The 26702-nt window shown below is 36.4% G+C and overlaps 1 protein-coding gene across 4 annotated transcripts in view; it reads left to right on the forward strand.

Annotated features, from left to right (window-relative positions):
- Window positions 1–26702, forward strand: part of ptprfb (protein tyrosine phosphatase receptor type Fb) — a 211200-nt gene that overhangs the window by 78640 nt on the left and 105858 nt on the right. For all 4 annotated transcript variants that reach the window (XM_081375456.1, XM_081375457.1, XM_081375459.1 and 1 more), the window contains exons 2-3: window positions 6342–6511; window positions 23779–23924. In XM_081375456.1, coding sequence (XP_081231582.1) covers window positions 6415–6511; window positions 23779–23924 — 243 coding nt within the window. In that variant the 5' untranslated portion in view covers window positions 6342–6414. The remainder of the gene's footprint in view (window positions 1–6341; window positions 6512–23778; window positions 23925–26702) is intronic.

The raw sequence follows: 26702 nt of genomic DNA on the forward strand, positions 1-26702 counted from the left end.
CATTAAGAAAATTAAGTCTATTTTTAGGTATATTAAGTTTATTTTTATAGGTTTTACATTGAGTTTTCTCATAAAAATGATCTCACTACCACTGTGGAAGCTTGACTTTTGAGTTTTGTGTGTGTATATATATATATATATATATATATATATATATATATATATATATATATATATATATATATATATATATATATATATATATATATTTACATATTTACAATATGTATATGCATAACTGTCCTCAAAATGATGTCAAAATGCACGTTATTTTAATGTTCCTGAAAATAAGCGTAATTGTTTAAAAGCAATATATATATATATATATATATATATTTTTTACTTATGGTTGATTTTGGTTTGAAATATGAGCCCAGACATGTTTTTGACAGAATTTGTGAAATTCACTGCTTTCACATGAAAACAACCTTTAAAAAAATGCCAGATTCCATATTTAAGAGGTATTTTGTTCTAATGAAGTGTTTCATTGTCAAGATGTGCTTATCCAGTCTAAGGCAGTATTGATTCAGCTGTCACAGGTCTCTGTTGACATGTCTTTTGTTTGTTTGTGTGTGGATTGAGCACCGGTGCCGATGCTGAGGGTAAACTTAGCAGGCTGTGGGGGATTCAGAGGCATTCTGTGTCTTTGTCGTGTTCGTAGTTCTGTCAGCTTTGATTTAGATCGCTTTGTGTTCGACTCCAGGTTTATAATCAGCTAAATTCTTTGCAGTCTTCAGCAAATATAACCTGTTGTACATCAAGTATGCAGTTATTTCTTTGTCTCTTGGAATATATACATTTTTTTAAAGAGGTAATTGGAGGTTGAAGTGTTGGCTAGGACCAACTTTTTGTCCAAATTTTGTTTCTTTTTCTTACAATAGTCTTCAGTAATTATCACCTGTATCACTGTTTGTTCTATTCAAGTTAATGTGAGTTCATGTGCAGTGTCTGGGTCATATTTAGCATTGTCATTAGATAAGTAAAAAAAAATAAAAAAATTGAATTGCCTGCGTCTCTTTGCACAACATATATACACCTTTGCTTTATGCTGCAAGATTAGTAATAACTCAACAGAGAATTTCACATGAAGCGTTTCCTCAGTGTGTTTTGCTGTGTGTAGTAGTACATCTCATTTCTGTTGAATAACTTGGCGATTGATTTGTGGCTGCAGGAAGGAATGAGAAGCCTTTTGGTTATCTTCAGAATGTGACAGTAAATCTCCTGGTTATGTCTTATTCAGAGAGCTTTTGCTTCATTTTATTGGCGTTTAGACTGAATAAATAAGTGAGCTGTCACCACATCTGATGCCATCCATCTATGAGTCAAATGTGATTTCAGGCTCACGCCATGACAGAAAGGTCTGAGGGAACGTTTGGTCATTCGCTCACTTAAAGCTGGCTCTTCTATTTACGTCTCACGTGTAGACTACTACTGCCGTGTCAATACCTCAGGCCTATGCATATTTCATATGAATCATATTACATTCCATCTCACTGTACTTCATGCTTAATGTAATGCTTTAATATAAACAAAGAACTTATATAAACACTCAGTGGAAGTTTAAATGTCAAGCACAATGGGCCAATTAATCTGGAAATATTGCTAAATAAACCTGCATTAGATTTACTGATATGGAATTTGCATCCAGGTAATACAATCAATTATTTTGTTCGAAACTGATAGTAGAATTCTCTACCAAAAATAAAACTAGCAAAATTTGTAATAATTTATACATTTTCAAAATTAGAATTTTGAAATTTACTGAAGAGCACATTTAACGATGGAATGAGTGACCCAGAATTCTGCTGAATGTTGGAATTATTTATTTTTCACTTGGGCCACTATAGTAATCACCCAGAACACCCTAGCATCGCCATGGCAATACCATGGCAACCATCCTGAAGCATTTTGGCACAAGCATTTTCTTCATAAAATGGTCATTTGCTTTGCTGTTTTTAAATTGATTAAAGTTACCACTTTATTAATGATAATAATTGTTAATTGGGAAGCTTGTGAGCTGAGCACAAAAGGCTGTTATGAGCTGAAGTTGAGCATGTTGTTATTTTGCAGAACAGAACTTAGTGAAGAGAAACTGTCTCCCAAGTAATTTGCTTACCTTCCACTTTTATTTGATTTCATCAGAGTTTTACCCTCTTATGTTCGCTCTCAAAGTTATCTCGGACTTGCTCTTGGATCATATGGTTTATAAACTTGTCAAAGTAAGAAATATTAAACTTGAACATCAGCATTATAGTCAAAGCACAGACAGGCTCATGTCGGGAGCCATGGCCTGTGCTGTTTATGGTGTTGGACAGTTTTCTCCAACACAGGTCTTGTGGGAAGGACTCAGCTTTATCTTGCCTAAAGACGTCAATAAGGTTGTCTACACAAGGCCCTGCCATAGATTCTCCTGTTGTCTTTATCTCTGAATGGGCCATTAAGGGAAAAGCAATCACTGGCGCCGGAGTGGTTGAAAGGAGATGTGCCTAAAGAGTGACAAGGAGAGAAGTGTTTATTTATCTTTGATGCTAGGAACACAGTGGGCTTAAGACGAGATTCCTGGGGCTTTCACACTGATGGGGATCGTCTGTAAAGGCAGGAGTAATGAATCTTCACTTAGTTTAGATGCCATTTTAGCATGTCACAATGTATAGTCGCTAATCACAGTTTGATCTGTAGGGTTATGTCTTTACTATGTTTTTACTATAGTTTTTTTGCATGATGTTTCTTGAGCACCAAATCATCATATTAGAATGATTTCTGAAGGATCATGTGACACTGAAGACTGGAGTAATGATGCTGAAAATTCAGCTTTAACATCACAGGAATAAATAATATATGGTAAAATAATAAATAATAAATAAATGGCAAAAAAAAAAAAAGCAAGTGTACACCTTGGTAGTGTTTGCTGAACTGCCATTATGCTGATTTGAATTAAACAAAAAGTTTTTTGTCTGCACAGGATGATTTTTATGACTGAATTGCTGTTTGTTTGTTTTGTTTTTTTGAGAAATGGATTTTTATTTATTATTAGTAATGCATTACAATAATGAAAATTTGAAGGGAGATATGTGCTTAATTGTCATGACAATAATTCCATAATGAAAAAAAAAAAGAATGTTCTTAAAATATGCTTCATTTACTTTCGGCAAAAAAAAAAAAAAAAAAACATTTTATTTTATTATTTCTTTTGTTTTTGGGATAAAATGTGACTTTTTGTCTTAAACGTCCTTGCAATTGTGTGCATTTTTGCCCTCTTGCCTTCAGCTGCCTGTATACTTCTGCCCTGTACACGTTTTTGATAAAGCTACCTGAATGTTAAAGCATTTGAACATAAATGTCAGGATTTATGTGATCTCACGTGATACAAAATGCACATGAATAACTACAAATGCAATTTTGCCATTTGTTCAATTATGATCCTTATTCATATCATAATCCTCAATAATCCTCTGTATTCATGCTAAAAGCACAATACATTTGAGTAATGTACGCCCAGTAGCCTATTTTTCAAAAACGAAACTGTGACTTTTCAAAAGTTACGAGGTTGATGACTGTTTGATTTGAGTTTATTGCTCAATATCCCTGCTCCTTGGGTAAATCTCACCTGATGTGTACATTTTCTGTGCTATTGTGCTGTTATCGGTTTATTTACCCATTCTCTTCGTAACCCTGGCCTGAACAAACAAGTCAGGCATGGTGCGAGAGCTTGGTGATTGGCAGGCAGGTTTTAAATGTTTGGTTTTTGACTTAGAGGTATGTATTAAAAAAATGGATCAGTTGGCTAATCCTTGCAGTGTTTTCAAAATGTAGGTCATGCTCGAAGCGTAATGCTTGTCTCATTTTCCCCTCTCTATTGGTGACCTAATCAACTGCTCTTATTTGATATGCCTCCAAAGGTAGTAAAGGCTTATTACGAGAATGATTGCCGCGGTACCAAAACCCCTTTAGGTGTTTTGGTATAACCGAGCTATGACTCAACATGCACGCCGTCTCTTGTTATTTTAGCACACAAAACCTCTTGTCAAGAAAGATTAACAAAAAGCCTTTTAGATAGAAAAATAAACACACTTTTTTAACGCCTCCCTGTTAGGATCTGTTTGTTCATTGTTTCTTTTGGCACCATCTCACAAACACTGCAGCCAGGCGTATCTTCACGCATCCAACATGCATCCGAAATCAGATTGTTGGTAATTGGCTAGTCAACACCTCCTCAGGTGTATGGAGTATTTCTCACCTTGTGAGATACTGAAGCCTTTGTGTCTCGTTCACATTCTTGCTTATTAAAATCGCAGACCTCTCACACACACTGTGGAAAAAAATATTAAACGGACGAGATCAGACGAGTGAGCACGTTGACATCAAAGTGGCAGACGTAGGGTTTACGTTTAGTGTCCCTAATGAAAAAGACTAAACTTTATCTTACACAAATAATATACTTTAAGGATTTACTTAAGTGTGAACTGAATGTAATGTTTTCAGGCACTTTATTGCATGCTAATTGCAATAATAAGTATATATGTGTAATAAATCCAATTAGCTGAACTTTAGAGTGCTTTTTTTGATCCACTTAAAGGGATAGTTCACCCAAAAATTAAAATTCTGTCATTATTTACTCACCCTCAAGTTGTTCCAAACCTGTATGAATTTCTTTCTTCTGCTGAACACAAAAGAAGATATTTTGAAGAATATGGGTAACCAAACAGTTGATGGATCCCTTTGACTTCCATAGTATAAAAAATAAAATACTTTGGAAGTCGATGATACCCATCAACTGTTTGGTTACTGACGTTCTTCAAAATATCTTCTTTTGTGTTCAGCAGAAGTAAGAGTTGGAGTTGCACTGGACTTGAAATGGTCAGGAGGGTGTAGTTGCCCCACACAGTCTCTGCTGAAAGGCCCAAGCTGGGTTGTTTAATAGAAAGTCTTACACCGATAAGACTGTTAGGGAAAGCATAACCAGCCATGTTGCTACATTAGCAGCATTGCTACTTTTAGTTATCCACTCTTCACTTGTTACTATACTGGTTACATTATTTTGAACGTTATGCTACTGAATAATGTTGTTCCTCAGTTAGCTACTCCCTTTTCACTCCCTTAATGTTTTTCAGCAGTGTAACAATAGCTCAGCTGTTTTCAAAATAATGTAGCCAGTCAAGTAACAAGCTAATTTTTCCTACAAGTAGGCTAGCAGTGTAGCATTAAAAAAAAAAAAATGTTGCATTGCTGTTTTTATTCAGAAGTTGAGCTGAGGTAATAATCAAACATGCTTTCCTTTTTTAAGTTGTGTTGGAAGTTCATGGAATCATTTGATTCAGCAAATTGGTTCATTCAGATGTCCAAGAATGTTTCAAAAATGTAGCTTTGTTTTCAAAAATGTCTAGTTCTCAGTAGTCGTCACTTACTAGTGTCCTTAAAAATATTGCCAATTTACTTGTTCTTTTTATAGAAAAATAAATATTTGCTCTGATTATCGTTGCCTTTTGAAGAGTCAGCACTTTTTTGTTATTGTATTTAGCGTTAACTTAACGTATTTAGCGTTAACTTAACATATTTAGCGTTTATATTTATACATTTATAGACCTTTTTTTCAGGGTAGCGCCATATATAATTTTTGCCAATTGTTCAACTAATGAAATATCTTTCCAAAAAAGCTCTCAGTAGGCAAAAAATCCAAAAAACTATTGAAAGTTTAGAGTTACATGTGATCTAGGACCTTTATTTATAGCAAATGCTATAGAGCATTGCTAGGATCACAGCCTCATTTTCATCAACAAAAAACATTTTATCCCTAGCGCTTTACTGTACATTTAAAAATCATTTTTAATATATATTATAATGACCTATAACATATTGTCTGTCAATGTATTTAGCTACTTTTTGCCAGTATCCCCTGGTGTAGTTTATCAAAAAAAAAAAGTTTAATTACTTAAAATGTGACAAACTGCAGTTTCAACACAACTCTGGCAGTTTCCTAGTCCTCTAATATTGTGAGCACTGATTTAAACCAGCATTCATCCTTAGGGAACTGTGTGTATGGCTATACAGTAATACCGCCACACTTCAGAAGATCCGGAGCCATCTGTGTAGAGCCACTTAATGGGCACCTTTAGCGGCGGCCGGTTATTGGGAATTCCCAATTCTCTTCCGTCCTTTTGATATTTAGCTAACCGGCAGCAGATTATGGGTTTTGTTTACTTTGATAAAAGAGCATTTCCTTTCCTCATTAACCCTGTTGCCCCTTGGCAGATCACTCAATTCATCATACCTGTACTGTCTAAATGCTTCGTTGTCCTACCTTGAATCGAATGCTAACGCGTGCTTGTCTCTGTGCTCCGCAGGTTTTAGTCTATGATTGCGTGAGAGCTGCGAGAGCAGAGCGGTGATCGAGGGGGAGCAGTGCCAACCTGGAACATGGTGCCTAATATTTGCATGTCCGTGCCCCTCCTGCCCGTTGGGCTTCCTCTACTGCTACTGCTGAGCTGCGTGCAATTCTCCTCTCAGGCGGACAGTAAGTACAACACTCCAGCTGACTAGTCATTTTTTTTCCTGTGCCTTTTCCTGTACCTTGTGAAATTGGAAGTGCGTCGCATTGTGGAATTGTTTGCAGGCATGAGTGAACACACTAATACTTCACACGCTTGGCACGAAATTAACCCTAAATTCAAAGAAAACATTCGCCGCTACCCACTGGTCTGTTCACCTGAACTTTCCTTGGATACGCTTAGATGAGCGATGCATTTCTATGTAGCCGTGGATCAGAAGGCAGTTCTCATGAGCCACTCTGCTTCATTGTCCTTGTGAATGAATGTGCGGATCACTGAGATGCACCGTGAGTGACATGGCAATGTTGCGGGTGCCACGGGTCGAGCTGAGGCCAAGGCTCAGTTCTGGCATGGGTCAGAGAGCCATTTAATTCACCATGTGACCCATCTGCACCGCTGTCACAAGGCTGCTGTAATTCCATTAGGCCTCTCTCTCTCTCTCTCTCTCTCTCTCTCTCTCTCTCGCACTGGCTCACTCGCTGTCTTTCTTTTTCACTTGCTGCGTTTAACCTTTAAATCTTTCTGTTGTTCAGAGGCAGGGCTTGTATAGGAGTAACCTTGAAGCTTCTTCTCTTGACTCCTTTTGCCACTCTCAAAGTCGCTAAGCCTTTGTGATTCAAAATCTTGCTTTTTCATCTCTGATGTAAAGGAACTGTAACTACAGTGCTGTGCATAAATTTAGACACCCATGCTAAAGTTGACTAAAAAGAGGAATAAAAAATCATCTTTTGGAAACTGAACTTAATGCCTTAATTTAAAAAATTAGGAAAAATCCAACCTTTAAGGACACCAATTTTCTTTGTGAATGAATAATGTATCGTAAATAAATAAATGTTCTTCCTTAAAATACAGGGTGCATAAGTTTGGACACCCCTATGTTAAATTCCCATAGAGGCAGGCAGATTTTTATTTTTAAAGGCCAGTTACTTCATGGATCCAGGATACTATGCATCCTGATAAAGTTCCCTTGGACTCTGGAATTAAAATAGCCCCACATCATCACATAGCCTTCACCATACCTAGAGATTGGCATGGTTTTATTTCAGTTAGCCTAATAGCTAGTTTGATTTGCATTGAGAGATGATCTTATGGAAAGTACTCCATGCCAATCTCTTGGTATGGTGAAGGCTATGTGATGATATGGGGCTATTTTAATTCCAAAGGCCAAGGGAACTTTATCAGGATGCATAGTATCCTAAACATTTTTTTTTTAAATACTTAAAAATAAAAATCTGCCTGCCGCTATGGGAATTTAACATAGGGGTGTCCAAACTTATGCACCCTGTATTTTAAGGAAGAACATTTATTTATTTACGATACATTATTCATTCACAAAGAAAATTGGTGTCCTTAAAGGTTGGATTTTTCCTATTTTTTTTAAATTAAGGCATTAAGTTCAATTTCCAAAAGATGATTTTTTATTCCTCTTTTTAGTCAACTTTAGCATGGGTGTCTAAACTTATGCATAGCACTGTATATTTCAAGAAATTTGAAGAATCCCTATTTCAAGTATTTAGAATTCAAAACACGTCATCAAATCAGTTTTTCTTTTCCAAATTTAAATTTAAACTCAACATGAAATCAAAATCGACTTTGTTGCATGTTTGCACTTTATGCCTAAGAAAAAAAGGTTGTGTCCATAATCATTTCTCAAAATATAATCTAAATGTCAATGTAACTCCCCGATAGTTAAAATAAAGTCTTAAACAGTTTGTTCAAAAATTCTGTCATTAATTACTTGCCATTCACAGAACCAATGAGGTTTGTTCTTGCGCGTCACACAGGTACGGTTAAGCTTCTGTTTATGTTAGCTGATCAATGATTATATGTGAATAAAAGGCTAAATTCATCATATGTTCATCATATAAGCTTAGCTGCCAATAGAGAGTACAGAACTGGCTCATGGGTGAACTAAGGTGCAGTAACATTTACTTTTTAACTGTGAAATTACGCAAGCAAAATGCAGTCATGTCAATAGGAATCGGAAAATTCGATTGAATTTTGTTGCATCTACCAATATAAAGCTGCTTGTTTTGGAAGAGTCCTCTGAGTAAGAGGTGCTTTGTGCTCCTATTGACAATGGACAATGAATCTACTTTGCCTGCACAGTTTTGCTGATGTATCACTAAGATGACTGTGCCTTTATCCTCCTTTTTTCCCCTTCCTTGATTTTCCTGTTTTACACTGAAATACAGTGAACATTGGTCAATATTACTGTTTTTTAATTATTATTAATTATCAGTATCGGTATCGGCAGATATTACATATTTAATTGTTCATGCCCATTTGGCCTATTTTTACATTTAGATGACCTTTTCCGTCATCTAACGATCACTTAAAGTTAATCTTTAAGAACTGATAGTTTAATAAAATCATTAAATGTAATCTAAATTTATAAATAAACCTAAATTTACTGATAGCATTTAACATTTGTTTTATTTTATAGTGTTTTTTTTTTTTTTTTTTTTTTTTATTAAAACCATTTATCAGTTTTCTCCAATAACATGAACATACTTATTGGCTTTAATTTATTATAACAGCATCTGTGTGAAAGACATCACCTTACAGAATTAAAATAGGTTATGAATACTTTTTCATGTTGACTTGTGCCACCTGGATGAAGACCGTCGTCACATTGTGAATAAACATTCCAGCATTTTGCTCATTGCTGCCATGGGCTTCATGTCTTTTGTTCAGTTTTCTGCATGTTTGTGTCTAGCACATTAACACAGCACCCTCATTAGTGTCATCACATGCGGCTGTAGGGGCTGTTGATGGTTTGAGAACAGGTCTGCAGATTTCAGACACTAGAATCCTAGTGTGATACTGCTCTACGGTGACATTATTTTGGTATAAATACTTTTTGAAGATGGTTCAAACAAATAAAACACTATAAATAGAGGGAAGGTTAAATATTGACTACCACAAATGGTCTTTTTTGTGTTGTTGTCTGTAATCAGAGAGGGTTGAGTTACTAAACATGAAAGAACTGGTTTTGCAACGCTCTGAATTATAGGGCAGTGGAGCCAGAACTACAGGGTGGGGCGTCCTGAACGTTGATCACCATGGTAACAGATCCTACCTAAATCAGACTGATGAAAAATGAAGACACTTTCTTATTCTGAGTGCTCAAAGAAGTCAAGATTACTCAGATTGCACAGTAGCTCCTGCGAGGAGACCTGAGGGCTGTTCCTCGAGTCTTGTTAAGGTGTTTATGTCTCATTTGCTCAATTTTAAAGCCACCCAAATTGCTTGATTGGTGTCTTCTTCATAAGTGCTTCCTCCAGACTAGTATCTAGGGTTTACACAACAGTCTTCTCAGTCGTTTTGTCTTTAAGAAGTGTTTTTTCCTCTCAGCTGAAAGAAGTAAACTAATTAGTGACTGTCTAAATGATAAATAGGATATCCTAAATTTAGTCAAAATGCAAGAAATTTAAAGTGACATCCATTCATCCATCCCTCTATCTCTTTCTCTGTTTGCCTGTCCGTCCATCCATCAGTTTTTTTTTAATACCACTGCAAAAAAATGGCTATTTTTTTGTGTTGTTGGAAAAATGGCTTTCAAGCTTGTTGTTACTTGAAGAGCTACTCTGTTTTAAAATGTCAAACTACCTCCATGCTACTGAAAATTTAGTTCAGCTTGTAGCATCACTACTGTTAATTAAAAAAAAGTTACTCGCCAACACTTTTAGTGTTGTGTAGTGTATTTCTAAATCTACAAGCCTTTATTAAGCATTTCTAAAGAACGCTGCTAAAAATGTCCCAGTATAAACCATAGTTTCTTCAGTCTTTTTGCATTTAGCTGATTTTACTGTATTTCACAAACTGCTCTTTTTTCATTTTCCAGTTGCAGTGGATTTTTTCTGATGCTATTTGTCTCTATATGTTGCAAGAGGTGGTTTTTATTGATCCTTTTTTCTATCCCATCACTCCCAGCTCTCTAATGGCAAGAAGGTTTGAGACAATTTAAGGCTTTGAGCAATAAATGAAGGTGCCTTAAAAGTGCCATCTGAAAGTTAAAGTGAAAGCTTTCATTTTTCTCCCACTTGAGCTAATTCTTCGGTACAAAATAAAATCCTGTTGGTGTTTAAATGACAACCCACACATATGGCCTACTGTTATCGGAAAAACGCTTGCAAATGAGAACCCTTTACATTTTATCTTGAAGCGCTATGAAGAAAACCACCTCTATAAATCAATTAAACAAGCTTTTGTTTTCCCGGAGGGCTAGACAGGGCCGACTGGGTGGTCGGTGGCAAATTGGATTGTGTTTTCTAGTGTCCATATGGTCACTGAGTGAAATTGACAGGAATAGAAATTGATTCTTTTTAATTAAAAGTAACCGTATCCTCAGTCGAGTGGCACTTGCAAGGTAATTTTGTTAGTTCCCAGCTGTGGTCCTGACAGACACCAGAGAAGAGATGGCGAAATGGAGAAATGGAGAGAGCAGAAGGTTTGCGTAAGGCAGAATGGCAATATCACAGCGATGAATTGAAGGACTGGTCAGCGGGGGTTAATGATGTTAGATTAATAGCTTAATTATAATGGTCGATCGCAGGGCCAGAGGCAGATCCCCAAACTCTCAGCTGTGGCCAGCGCTGTCATCTGATGACAAGATCATCCAGTGTCCTTGACTGAAGGACAGCCATAAAAGCTATTTGAACCATCATACTTATGAGTGTGTCATCTTCCCATGCCACTTAGCCTACACCTTATAATATCGCTGCTGTGATCATCAAGACAAGATTAAAGCCGGCAGGACCAGCATGCATCACATGATCACAGATGTCATGTAGTGTGGTCCAAAAGGTTCCAAATCTAATTTAAACCTGGAAACAAGCAAATTTATGAATTGTGTGTGTGTGTATATATATATATATATATATATATATATATATATATATATATATATATATATATATATATATATATATATATATATATATATATATATATATATATATATATATATATATATATATATGATTTTTTTTTTTTTTTTTTTTCTCAAAACTTACAATAGAGGAACACAAACAATTGGGTGATTTTTTTTTTTTTTTTTTTTTTTTTTTTCATCATCCAGTGTTCCCCTAAAATTAATATTTAAAAATGTATTTAATAACACAGTTATCTTTAGTAGATCTCAAAATGAATATCCATTTTTCATACTGTAGTTTACAATGCCTATATTCCCTTTTCGTTTTTAATGTGTAATAATTATTTTTCACAAATGGGTACAGAAATGAATGTCTCTGTTGATTAGACTTAGAATATCAATGCATTTTATTATGTTCACTAGTGGTTTCAGACTGTATGTCCTTCCAGTTATAAAAATCATGATTTTTCAGTGTGGTCTTTAGGCTCACTGTCATATCAAATCTATATTATGTGGTAAGAAAACATGCACAGTGAGTGCACTCTGCATTGTGAAGTTGCTGTATTGTCAAGAATCTTCTCCAAAAGCCTCTGTACAGCATCTGAGAAGGGTTGTGGGGGCATTTCGGCTTGTTAATATCCATAAAGCGTTTTTATGTAATCACAGACATGAGAAGCTAATCACATTAGTACAGACTTGCGTCTGAGAGCTTATGACATTTTTGTTGTAGGGAATTCACGTCCCCTGCTTCTCATCAGCATTAAAGCTGGCTTCTCCTCATCGTTCACTGACTCCCATCATAACCTTTTTCCCCTCCCCTTTGTGCTGACCCCATAATTGTCAATGACTAATGTTCTTTGTTCTTGTACAATGTGACCCACACACTTGGCTTGTTCAGGCCTCCAGGATTGGGCAGGCTGGCAATATGAACCACATTTTATGTGTTGATCTTCTTCTTCCTTTCGTGAGTTGCTCTTCTAAACAGCTCTCGAAAATTCTTGCAGAAATATGCACCACATGTTCAATTCATGGTGCCTGGAGTAGAATATTTCAAATCTCCCCTGAGAACCTTTTTTATTGCTGGAGAAGGCTATTTCACAAAACTTGAAGAGCATTTATATTAGATTACCTGTATGGGAAACCTTGGCCAGACTGTTTCCAGGTTAGATGATGCTGTTACTGCCCATATTTGGTATTGCCTACAAACTACAGGCTATAGGCTATGAGATTTGGAAGGTTAAAGGGATAGTTTACCCAAATATTACATTTCTGTCATTATGTACCCATCCTTAGTGTTGTCAAAAGTGTCAATATTTCTATACATACTGAAATATCAAAAACAGTTCCAATAGTCCTTCCTTCAAAAGCTGGCTTATTTCGCGCAAATGGTCAAATACACGCTCTTGGAGAATGTAAATAGTTGAGAAAGAAAATGCTTGATATGTAACAGGATATTGGATCTGTGCATACACTTTTAAAGTGACAGCAGCCTAATATTCCTGCTGGTGTCTGTCAGGTTAATCAAAGAACAAAAGACAGAGAACATCACTCTCTGTTCTTGACTGAATAACTTTAATTGTAAGCATTAGCCTAATCTGTATTTAATTTATACAATGAAGACTATCCAGTGTTTATTTCTGTAGTATTTCTTAACTGAACTCTCTAATACTACATTTAGACCCACTTGAAAAACTCAAACCCATGTTGATTTAATTTGTTTTTTTTTATTCTATTGTATTTATTTGTTCTATCGTTTGCAATTTGTTTATATGTTCTTATTTTATTACTGACTGTTTACTTTTTTTAAATTGTTCAAAATATAAAGTAAAGCCTCCCTTTACTCATATGAATTCATATAAAATTGGAACAACATAAGGGTGAGTAAATGATGAGTAGCCTATTCCTTTTAATGAAACGAATCCAATATATTCGTAAGATATTTGTATAGTAGTTGAATGGTATACATTTATTATAGTAATATTAAGTAAAGGACATGCTTTTGTTTCAAATTAGCATATCACACACCAGTATTTAGCCTCGTGGAGTGTTTTGTAGTTGTGGATCTGCTTCGGTGAATTCATTTTAATGAACACCCCAGTCAAGTCCAGGTCCATTTGTGTTCAGATCCCAAAAGGACTGTAATTAAATTTTCTCTTGACACATGGTGTGAAAGTTTAAATACTCCAGACTTGCAGAAAAGGGCAGAGGTAAAGATGTAAGAGCAGTGAATGGGGCCTTTATGTTGGGAAGCTGATTAGTTTGGTTATTTTGGGTGAGAGGGGCTTTGATTGTGATTGATGACGCAACCCATAACGGGTCCTTATTGATCCAGCATCTAGACACTGATCTCCTCTCCAATCCTACGTCCCTGTCTCATGTCCATCCCCCAGGGGCACTTAAGCTTTTTCTGCCCACCCGCCAGTCAATGGCACAGGCTGTGCCAGTGTGATGGCTGCCCTTTACCTAACAGCTTTAACAGCGCCCTGCCTCCCTCCCCTCAGCTGTCTCAGAGCTGTTTATGCATGAAGATGAAAAAGACTTTGAAAAACTGTACATATGCACACTCATTTAATATAAAAGGATAGGACTGTGTCGGGTAAACATGTGGTACTTAAGTATGAAATATTCTTGGAATATTAAAAACTATGAATGCATGATATATTGGTTATTGGCCAGTATTAGTGAAATTTTATTTTAGCAGTTAAAATGTAGTTAAATGTAGTTGCAGTTTTTACTTTAACAGGATTTTTACATTTATATTACCTTTTTTTAATCTAATGCTTAAAATTAATAATATTAAATATATATTATGATAAAAATAATTGATATATCAGTGGGGGCGTTCAATATAAGAACGCTCTGCATGCCCAAGTCATTTATGGACTCGCTGATTAGTATTAACACTAAATTACTATAAAGTCCTTTGTTTGAGGTGTATCATAATGCTTACATGATAAAATGTTAGTAATGCGTATGTAACTCAGTCATTTATTTATTTGCCAATTGACGGTAATTTTCTTCAAATCTGCTACTCACTGATAGTTCCGGGTAAACTGATTCACAGCAGCTTTGCCGCTTACGTGCTGTTGTTATGTTATGTGTCGTTGTTACTGTCCCGCGTTCTCATTGGTTTGCTGGCCTATGGGGGATTTAATTCGCAGGGTAAGCTGTCCATGGATCGCTCGCCGAAGAGGAAAAATGTGCTTCTGCTGCCAGATCTCGATCAACGAAAATTATATTGTGTTTGATGAAAGCCAGATGGAAATCTCAGATCTCAGCCAGAGATTTATGGCCACTGTACTAAATCAAGTTGGGGAAAAAAGTCATAAATTAAACTATTTTCTCCATAGGGACATTTATTTTTAACTAAAACTTATAAACTGTTAAAGACAGACCTAAGCAGACCTGTAACTATCTGAGGCTGGTAATCATAGTCTATGCATTTGTTAAATTATTAGAATTACAAAAATACGGCACATTTTGTGAGTGACTCAACTCGACAGTTTTTACAGGTGCTTGTGAATGTATCATCTACTTTCATTAAATGGTCAAATATAGGAAACTTTTTGCCATGTGTCACGAGATTAAGCAACTGAGAAGCTAACACTCTGTGTGTATATATGTTATGACTATAACACTTACTATAAAATGTAATATAATATATATAATTTAAGTATTTATTTATTTAGCTTTTTTTTGTACCTGTAGTAACCAAAAAAAGTTTGAAAAATTTAAGTAAACCTAAGGCAGAATTCTCATTACTCGCTTCCACTGTAGCTGAGGCTAGAATATTTCTCCTGCAACTCACCATCCACCACATGAGTCCTCTGAGGAAAACGCTGGGTTAACGCAGATTATGTGCAGGTCATAGCAAATAAAGCAGCCAGATTTATGACCATTTATGTTTGTGTCATAATTACACCCTCTGGTAACGGCGTACCTGCAGTGCGCAGACTCCTGAGGCTTTCTAGAATGGTCTCAGGCGATCACTTTGGGTTAACCTTTCAAAATATTTCCAATCTGGTGATATTTCATGGCTCCTTAATCTTTCATAGTGCCTGGCTGCCCTAAGCGTTCAGAGTCACCCAGAACTTCCTATACCTTCTGTCTTATAGAGTACTCAGTCTAGTGCTGCCTGCAAACCAGCCGGGATGCTCACTTATCTGTATTCCCATGCAAACATTCCTCTTGTCCCTCTGCCAAAAGCGAGGTCCGGATGGCACCTGCCTATTGTGCGAAAGCTTTCAGTGTGCTATGCTCATCATAACAATAGCCCTATGAGAAGCAAGCTGGAATGCACCAGCATCTAGCGCCGGTTTGTGTTTTAATATTGATGGCTCTGTCTAAACAGGAAGGTTTTCTCTGCAAGGCAGAATAACTCTATTGTTCTATCATGAGGGCCAAATAATGAGGTAGTAACGATATTTCCTCATGATTGCCCGTCTCGTCTTTGATCCAATATCATGTCGACAGTGGGAAAGAGAGATAATGAGTCACGGCTTTGAAGACTCCAGGATGGGCACCGGTTTAAAGGCTGAAGTAATGCTAAACCGCCTGGTCATATGATACAGCTTACCTCTATTAACAGGAAGCTCTTTTTTCATCAACTTGTCAAGATACATGAGGGAACATTGAGCTAATGCTTTTAGTAAATGATTTTTCCCCTCAGTGGCTACATGTGTACCCTCCACCCAACCTGTGTAAGAACATTACTTAATCTTCATTTCTGTCAGTTCTGACTTACTTTTTTCTGTGGAACACAAAGGAAGATATTATGAATTAAGTGCTGTTCACTCTTGACTGTGCAATTGTAATGAATTGAGCCATAAAAAAGACACATAAGCATTATGAAAATATCATAAAAGTAATCCGTATGAGTCTTCTAAAGTCATTTGATAACTTGCGATGAAAAGACCTTTACAACCTGGACTCATTTTAAAAATAAACGTGCAACACTCCAAAAATGTACCCATACACTTCATTTTGCAGCTGAAATGAACACTAGTGGCGGTAAAACACCAACAACTTTGATTCCTTTATGCACAAGTTTTGAGTTCAGGGGAAGATTAGCGCACAATAATCCTTGCTCAATACGTTATGACCTCAAAACACTTTTACCATACTGCATGATTCATAAATTCATATATTTTGCTGTTTGCATCACATAATCAGCTCCATATGCATGGCTTTTATGATGTAGTAAACTTGCACTTGTGATTTGGAGTGATTGTGCATGAATCCGTGAGGAACGAGTTATGATAAAAGGGCTTGAAGACTTGAAGACAAGCTAAAATGGCATGGTTGCTTCAGAAAACACATTATCTCACGTTTGCTTTTTTAGCTCTATAGTGTAGGTGGTACATTATTTTCAAAAACGATAGAGCATTAACCCTTTAGAGCAACTCACCAAACATTTTATTTCTGAAACAGCTGCAATCCGTACAACCAACATAATCAAAACTTTCCCAGATTCACATTCATCTGCTTCAAATAAAATGCGATTTCAGCACGACTCACTGGATATTTCACTGTGAAAGTGAAACAGCGTAATATAATACTGCAGAAATGTCACCACAAGCATGTTTTTTCAATCAGCCTGTGTTGTAAATGTAAGGTGTTATTCATTGAAATGCTTCGCCTCCAGTGAGTTGTTAACTACTGTGAGCGGATCATTGACACAGGATCAAGAATCATATCAGTCCGATTGCATGAATGAATACACAACTGGATAATTTTGATTCACTTAAAAATCTGATTCAAAAAGTATGATGTGTTCACATCATCACAACATTTGTTCATGAATTCTCAAGATTGTCTGTGAGTAACAGCTTAAATCTCTCGCACCAAACTATTGTATAACTTCAGAGGACTTGAGTTGTGTGGAATTCTTCTTTTAGTGTACTTTTGTAGTGTTTTTTTTAAAGCTTGACAGTCTCAGGCCTCATTTGCTTTCATTATATTTTAAAGAGTGTCCTTCACCATTTCTTTTTCGCTGAAAAAGGTTTGGAACGACACAAGGGTGAGTAAACGATGTGAGTAAACAGTTATTTGGCTGAACTGTCCCTTTAAGATAATTCTCCAGCAGTGTTTTAGGAGGAAATCCATTACTTTAATGCTCCTCACAGAGGGATATGCATAATTGTGCTCAGAATATGTGTTCTGCACATTCTCCTAAATAATTTAATAACATTAGAAAGTGGCACACTCAACAGCAGCCTAACACTGTATCACTTAGAGAAAGAATTCCCACTGGGAATTGTTCTTCCTTTAGTTTTTAGTGCCTTACTTATCCAATCGTTTGTTTGTTTCCATTCTTCGGCCCATTGAATTCTGCGTTTCTCTCAAGGCCTGGAAAAGCAGTGTTGATAAGTTGTCATTTCAAACAACTTTCACAGCCAATCGTCTCTTTTCCTACAAGCATACCCATTTGCCACAGATGCCACTGCATTGGATTTAGCGAGGGAATCATGCATGTCAATAAAGGAAACTGGAGATATTAAACCAATAAAGCAAAATGACTGGCTTGATGTAGAGTTAATTGAAAGCAAAATTCTGTAAAAGGTCTAAAACCCAGTTAATGGAGAAGTTTCACTAAAACCACCGCAGCTGATAGCATCGGACACATTTCCGCTCAGAGCACGAGTGAAAATGATAACTTGCTAATCTATTATTAATGAGAACGAATGGTTGGCTCCCTGCTTTGTGTATTGATCCTTGTACTCAATCCGGATCGGGTGTTTCTGCGGAGCGGGAATGCTGCTAATTGCTGGTGTCCATTTGTCATCTCCACTCTAAAGCCTTTTTTCTTAAAAGCTGTATAAATGCTTAAAACATTCCTACAAAATTCACATGCATTTTGTAACACAAGTCTCCTCCAGGGAAAGCCTTAAATTACCCAGCTTGAAAATTGACGTAACCTCAAGACGCAAGCAAAACGTGTTTGCAAGTAAAAGTAAAGTTCTTTCATCTTGATCAGGAATTTGCTGCCCATTTGCTGTCCTCCCCTTACACTGGCCACATGCTGCTGTCTAAAGCATGACTCTAGTCTGTAGGAAATAAATGTCAACAGGTGTCCAAGGCCACCTGTTCTGGCGCCTGTGGATTTATTGAGTTGGTTAATACAAAAGGACTGGGACGACAGGAGAACCACCTGGGAGGTCAGGGCCCAGTCCCTCTCATCTCCTCCTATGACCTGTGTTCTCAACAGTCTCTTTGAGCATCAAGTAACCCTGAGCCCTGAACCTCTCCTCTGTCAATTCACAAACATGTTGAGGGCACAGCTGCACTACGTCGATCTGTTAGCTTTGAGACTTTTGAGAGCTCTACAAATGTTTCAAGAGCACCTTAGATAATGTCACTGGCCTCTGGAAAGGTCCTCTTGATTACCAAATCAGAATGTACCATAAACACCACTATACATTTTTACAATTTTGTTTACAATACTTTTTTTTTCACAATAAACTGTTTTAGACTGCACTAGGCTTTCTAGTCATAGGTTTTTCTTTCTCCCCAGGTCAGAAATAAATGTAGAAATGTGGTTGTGTACTAAGATTAATGCTCTGAGGTTGCTATTAAATTTTCAACAACACATAGTGATCCTATAATTATAAGTATTATATTATAGAAATATATAAATAATTTTTATGCAAGTGTTTGATAACCAGTATGCATTAGTTTCAGCTTTTTGACTTTGTGTAAATGTTAAATAATTATACAAACCAAATATCCAAAAGTTAGCGCTAAATATGTAGGCCTAGTTTAAGTGCTATTCTTAAAGATCAAAGTTGAAATTGTGAGAATATCAGAAAAAATTATCTGTCTCTCTAGACCCTTATTATCTGCCTTTCCTGTGGACCTTTGTGATTCATTCATGCATCTCATGTGCTTAAACTCTCAGCAGTTTAAATGTACTTTAATTTGAAACATGTGCCCAGGTGGCCTAATGTCCACTGATCCTCGCTCATAAACAAAGCCCCCCCCCCCCCCCACGCACACACACACGCACGCACACGCTAATAGAAATGTCATGACCGATGTTAAAGGACTCTTGAATCTTTCCATCATGGGAAAATCTCAGAGTACGTCCGTCCGACTGACTGCACTGTATTCTTCCTTTTGATTCTAAACTGAACTCAAATGGCACTGAGAATTGGGTAAGAGAGAAACATAAACCACTTAATTGGGGAAATTGAAAGATGCAAAATAAGATACACCGGTGTTTTGCCAGATGGGAAGTTTTTTTTTTCTTTTTTTACTCTAATTCATTCCTTTTATAACTGTTTTAATTTCCCTTGCTTTTATGTTGTGCCTATATTCTATGCAAAGCACTTTGAATTGCCATAGTGTGAAATTTTAGAAATGTAAAGCATTTTGAATAACTGTTTTAATTTTCCTTGCTTTTATTTTGTGATAATTTTTATTCCTTTCTATATAAAGCACTTTGAATTGCCATAGTGTATGAAATGTGCTATATAAATAAACTTGCCTTGCCTTGCCTTGCCTTGAATGTCAAACTGACACTAATCTCATGCTTGAAATCACACGCAACCCCAAGTATCCATATTTTGGGAATTCCCAGCAAGTATACTGTAGAATCTTGTTGGGGTTTTAGCCATTAAACTAGCAGTATCTAACCATGATGGCTGCAATGAGGAGGCCGTTAGCTCCCAAAACTTCCTTTCCACCCTCTTGTGTGGATATAATGGAGATAAAAGTAGCCAGAAAGGCTTTTATAAGGGTATGCATTGCTCTGTGGTGCCAATCAAAACAGTCTCCAGAGGAACCGGCACGTAAATGTCATTTAAATGTCAGGCCAGCCAATACTCCTGTGGGTCATAGGGGTGCTGGTGTGGTACACATTGGCTTAGATTTTACAATGGATACACATACAGGTGCATACACACAAACAGCCTCACAGTTGTGGGCTTCTTCTTCTCTTATATCGCTCCGGTGGGGGTTATGTCCTAGAGCAAGGGCAATCCAAGCCACCCCCGGCACACTGTAGTGATGTCTGCTAGTCAGTACTTCACCACCCTACCCGTAGGTGCTATGTAATGTTAACTAGGTATTGATTTTGTTTTCTTCAGCACTCCCCTTCTGATCCCAGAGTATAAAGGAGGAAGGACACCATTGCGATGTCATCGTATTCCCCTGGCTTGTTCCCTCCAAGAAAATCATATGTACAACCGCATGTAGTCTCCACACCGCTGCAATTTATCTCTCCCTTGACTAAGAGAGGATTAGATTCCCACCGTGGACCGCCCGCTAGGACACCGTGATCTATACCAACATGTCCCGTGGTTCACTGGAGATGTTTCACTGTGATAATGGATTTTGCGTCCTCCTCCTAAACAAGATTATCAGAAATCATGGGGTTGTAAGGCGGGTGCCAGTAAGTCTGGGCTACCCCTTGAGAAAACAAAAGGCTCTCCTGAGAATTAACATTTGACCTCTCTTGCATATATAACATATACAGTATAACATAATAGAAATGTGGTGTGCCCCCTTAAAGGTGTGCCCTCCCCCAGATCCTCCATTCAAACTACCTCCTGTATGTAACTAAGTATTCTCTTCTACAGGTATCAAGAACCCATTCAATTACAAATTCTGATCCCACAGTTGTGAACCCCTCAATAGGGGACCAAAATCTAATTATAATGACAGACACCACCATTTGGTAAGCATATTGAATTAACTGGGTTTATAAGGAAAATTGGCAAAAGGTTCGAGGAGTCTGTAGGTAGACTTCCCACACGATCGCTGTGTGTAGTTTTCGTTGCCAGGTAAATATTTCTACAATTCCTCGATTTCTGAATTGTTGTTATTCTATGAATTGGATTCTGAATTATTGTTCTATTACCTGGTCATTAAATTGTAAACATTTCCTTTTATTTTGACTGATTCTGAAATTGTTTTCCCAAGTAGATTAAACTGATTCGTATGTTACCGCAAGTCTGTGTCAGATTAGTGACGACTAATATTTGGCACTGATTCAAGTGTTCTTGGTTTGCAAAGACAAGAAGTGAATTTCCGTTTAGGGCAGCAAACGTGCTGCTCGACCAACCTAAATCTGGGTGTGTCTTACCTCTGTTTTAATTTAAAGTTACTTTAGATAAGTGTACGTGGGAAACCACGGAAAGCTATTATAAGACATGTAAAGTTTGTTGACTTGTATCAGTAGTAGTGGCCATACCTCTGCCTGAAGTAAACGTTACGTTAAATTCAAGTGTATGCAATTCCATGGGGGCTATACCAAAGTATCTTTGATTGTGTAAGCGTGAATGTGACCATCTCAGGCATATAGCATTTACTGAAGAGCTTGTGAACATGAGACCCTCGTTTAAACAGAAGGCGTGAGGACCTCTGAGCAACATGGTTTCCTAATCTGAACGGGTAAAATATACTTAAAGAGTTAAAAAGAATAATCAAACATTCGTTCACATTTAGTGATGCTCAGATATCATTAAAACCTTTTTCATTTATGGAGTCAGATGAAATAACGAGGTAATCCATATGAGAAAATGTATTTCATTTAATCTTGTTGTGTTGTGTAAAAGGAAAGACAGCGGGCTAAAGGTGGTTTTCAGGATCTTGTTTGTGTATTTTATATTTAATGTAGGTGAAGTATTTACAGATGTGAATCCATGCTCTATTAGATTGAGTAAGGTTGGGTTTCTGATCTGAAGTCGTTAGTGAATGATGCTTAGGGAATTGAAAATGCAAGTAGTACGCCTAGTATAATTCACCTTTCACCCGCATCACCCACTATTTCCGCAGAATGTTGCTCAGTAGCTGTGATTCTGCCAAATGTCTTTAAAAACAAGCCATTACATGTGTGGTATGATTCAGGCGATACATGTGGGTTTTTATCTTCACTACCTGGCTTGAGCAGTGGTGAAACTTGTCCCATTGTTGTTTGTATTGTAAATGCATGACAACAACGCAGGGTGTGTGAGCTGTTCTGTTCTCCCAGAAAGCCATGAGCTGCAGCGTGCTCTGACTGGCCTCTTTAAAAAACTAGAAAAACAATGTTGTTTAGCTACTAGTTGTTGAAGCCATACCATTGTCAACATTTCTCTTTTTGAATAAAGAATGAAATCTTTTCATTCTTTCTGTCAGTGTGGGATTGCTTCTTAATTCTTGAGGCTATTTTTGGCTGTTGAATCACATTGACTGTGTTTATTTTGTGTTTTCTAGGACTGCCAGGTTACTACTTTAATGTTGTGTGATTATAAAAAGTAGCAACACATTCTGTCAGTTTAACACTTACCTTGTTTTATGATTGTATAACAATTATTGACAGTTAAATGTATGCAATTAATGTATATTTAACAGGGCTGTCAGTGTTTAAGTGTGATTTAATTATAAAAAAATAAAATAATAATGTGACAAAATAGCCGCTTTTCCACTGTCGGGCCAGTGCGAGCCAGGGCTAACAACGTGCTGGGCGTCAATAATTCTTCTTCAATAATTCTGAATCAAACTGGTATTTACTGTATCATGATCTCACATAAAAAGAGAGCACACGTACTTATTCAGTCGCACATGCTACCATTTATTTGTGATCACAGGAATGCACAGGCCAACTCCATTATGGAAGAATAGAAAAATATTGATAAAATATATGCTTACTTCACATTTCTTTAGAAAGAAAGAGCATTTTAAATGTCTTAAATGTTGAGATAACATGGGAAATGGTGTTGACCCTGCTCAGATAAACTCCACCTTTGACCAAAACAACTCCTCAAGCCCTCTTTGGACCAAGGTATTCTTTGGGCCAAAAAACCCTGGCCGTTGGCCCCAAGGAGGTCCGATCAAGCCCAGAAGTGACGGTGGAAACGTGACTGGCCCTGACACGCACTAGCACACTCGCTTTTGGGCCCGGCAGTGGAAACATGGCTAATGCGAACAGTTAGTTAATCTTTTATCATGTTCTTGGTTTTATAATTAATCGTACAAAATGAATGGGCTAAATTTACATCTCAAGATCTAGACGGAGTGCATCGGAATGCAGGGTTCTCGAGACATTGAACTATTTTTGTCTGGACACAACGTCTTAACATGCTGCTTATGACTGCCTCATTGATTTTTAAAGGGTTTTAGTGAATGTTCTGTGAATTTTTTTAAAATAAGTTTAAATAAGAATAAGTCAATAAGAAGCTGTCATATAGAGCATGGGACATTCTGAGAAGTATTAGGTGACTTGTGGGTGAAAGTCTCTCTCAGGCTCAGCTGCAGGTGTTAACTTAGTTCCAGTTTAAAGGACGCCCGTTCATAACTAGTTTAACAAAGTTTTGTGCGACCACAGTCCAGGAACTAATTTTTTTTCTCCTTCTCCTTTTCACCTCACTTTTCAAGGCTTGCCAAATTTCATCAAATCTCCAGAGGACCAGACAGGGATTTCAGGAGGAGTGGCGTCCTTTGTGTGCCAAGCAGCGGGTGAGCCCAAGCCTCGGATCACATGGATGAAGAAAGGAAAGAAAGTTAGCTCCCAGCGCTTTGAGGTGACTAACTGTCTTTTCCTGCCTCTCCTTAGCATGTCACTGTCTCTCCCATGCCACATCATCATGATGCCTTTCTTCTTTCCATCATCAGGAATTTGCACAACACTCTTGTTTTTCTTATTGCAATCTTATGCTGATATATTCTTTTGTGTTGCCCTCAGCCACCTCACACCCCTCTGTGTTGTCCCTCTATTCCCTTTGCCCCATTTCCTGTTCTGTCTGTGTTAGGGTTTAAGCTGAGATCTGAATGTACCTCTTCATGGTTTGGGGTCAGTATGAAGGCCCAATATTTTTCAACAGGGAACAGAGCTGCTTAAAGAAAAATAGCTCAGCAAAAATTAAATAAACAAATAAATAAAATAAAAAATAAACCCACTAACCTTTCACCTATTTCAGAACAATGTTTGTTTATTTATTTATTTAAAAACTTAAAAAACAAAACAAAAAAGTATTTGGACACTTTCAAAAAAAAATTTGACCAATTTAAAAAAATAAATAAATATTTGACCAATTAAAAAAAAATATATATATATATTTGACCAATTAAAAAATATATATATATATTTGACCAATTTAAAAAAAATATATATATATATTGTCAAATGTTATTTATATAGTTATGTTATTTATCTAATAATGTTATTATATATATATATCTATATATATAATAACTGATATATATATATATATATAGATAGATAGATAGATAGATAGATAGATAGATAGATAGATAGATAGATAGATAGATAGATAGATAGATAGATAGATAGATAGATAGATAGATAGATTTATATATATTTATATATATATATATATAAATATATCTATCTATCTGTCTATCTATATGTATATATACATAAATATATATAAATATTTATTTATTTTTAAATTAAATATTGTTGCGCTTTATTTAAGATTTATTTATTTATTTATTTGAAAATGTTTTTATTTATTTTAGAAATAAAAACTGTGACCCCAAAAAACTTAAATTAAATAAATAAATAAATACGTAGTTATAATTTAAACATAATAAATAAATTAAAAAGTCAAACTTAAAAATGTCAAACCAAACCAACTTGTATCTAATAACAAACATTTATATATAAATGTTTTGTAAAATATTGTCAAAATAGTAGGGCCGTCAACGGTAACGCATTAACGCATGCGATTATTTTCTTCAGTTTAACGCGCAAAAAATATTTAAAGCAATTAACGCAGCATTTGTTTTTTCTGTCATCCTTTGGCTACCATTACATTATATGATCACACTCTAATTCATGCAAATGCTTTTAAACCATTCAAGCGCGATAAGGCAAAAGAGAACGCGCTGCCTGTGTCCTGACACACACACAACGCAGACTGCGCACCAGAATCGAGTTCTCTTTTGTGCTTGAACGAACAATAACACACATTTATGCCAAAATGTCTGTTTTGTCGAGTATCCTCATAAGAGAAGTCTTAAATGAGTTAAATAAAGTCTTGAATGTAAATATTTGTGAGAATGAGGCGCGTGTGAGATCCGAGTCTCTGTCAGCAGCTGCTGGTCTTAAAGTGACTAATTCTGTCTGTCAGTAAAGTTAATCAAACAACAAAGGTAACAGAGAAAATTACTCACTGCTTTTGTAGCTTTAATAAGGATTAGTCTATATAATTAATTTATAATTTATGCAGTGCAGACTGTTTGATAACTTGATATTCAATTTCTGTATGTCCTACCTGTTAGACATTAGGGGTGGTGAAAAAAATCGATTATTGATTAATCGCGAGTATGTTATGGACGAGTATGAATCGATTATCAAATTTTCAAAAATCGATTTTTTATTAAAAAAAAAAAAAAAAAAAAATCCACTCTGCGTGCATTTAGAGCATGTTATGTTATGAGAGGCGAATCACAACTACTTCAGAAAACCCAGCACAGTATAGGAACTACCAGGCAGTGACGTATGTGTACGCTGAAATAAAAAGTATTTCACCTCAGAAAAACGGACGTTCCTGTCCTGTCAGCCGTTATACTGTACTCGTAGCGCACACTCTTCAATTGCACGCGCAAATGCGGAGGGGCGCGCCGTGTATCGCTTCACTGTATAGTGCAAAGTGCAAAGGAAACTACGAGCATGCAACGTTGTTACGTTGTAAATTAGTAAGTCATGAAATAAAAGTAAAATACCAATAAATCACGTTACTGGTACGTCGTGTGTTAGCTGAGAAGGATTTGCATGCAGGCATGATTTTCATTCTATTCACCAGGAGCAGTTTCCATGTTTCATTAACAGTTCTTGTTAGTATTGTGTATTCACCATGGTAACTGTCGTTTCAATATTAACGCCAAAATGCCACTTTATTTTCACTTTGTGTTATTTTTTATATTTGTAAAATACTGTGGTGGCTCATACCAACATTGTATTAAAAGCTAGTTTGGTTCAACTTGATGAGTCACAACACAATGTGATGTATTCATTTCTGTGTTCTACAGAACATAAGCTACATACAAATAATTCTGAAGTTATAACTACACGACACAGAAAGTGCTTTGAGTTGTTACTCAATAAAAGAGTTAAGTAATTCAGCAGCTGACTTTTTTTAATACTGCAATCACTTAGTGTATTTTTGTTTACTGTTGTGAACTGGAAAATCAATAATCGCTAATCGAAAATCGTTAATAATCGAAAATCGACTGTAATCGAATCGGGACTTCAATAATCGTAATCGAATCGAATCGGGAAATCAGACAGATTAACCACCCCTATTAGACATGTAGGAAGGGCACAGGTAAATATG

This window comes from Scardinius erythrophthalmus (assembly GCF_964197995.2).
Source record: "Scardinius erythrophthalmus genome assembly, chromosome: 9".
In the NCBI taxonomy this organism is placed as follows: Eukaryota; Metazoa; Chordata; class Actinopteri; order Cypriniformes; family Leuciscidae; genus Scardinius; species Scardinius erythrophthalmus.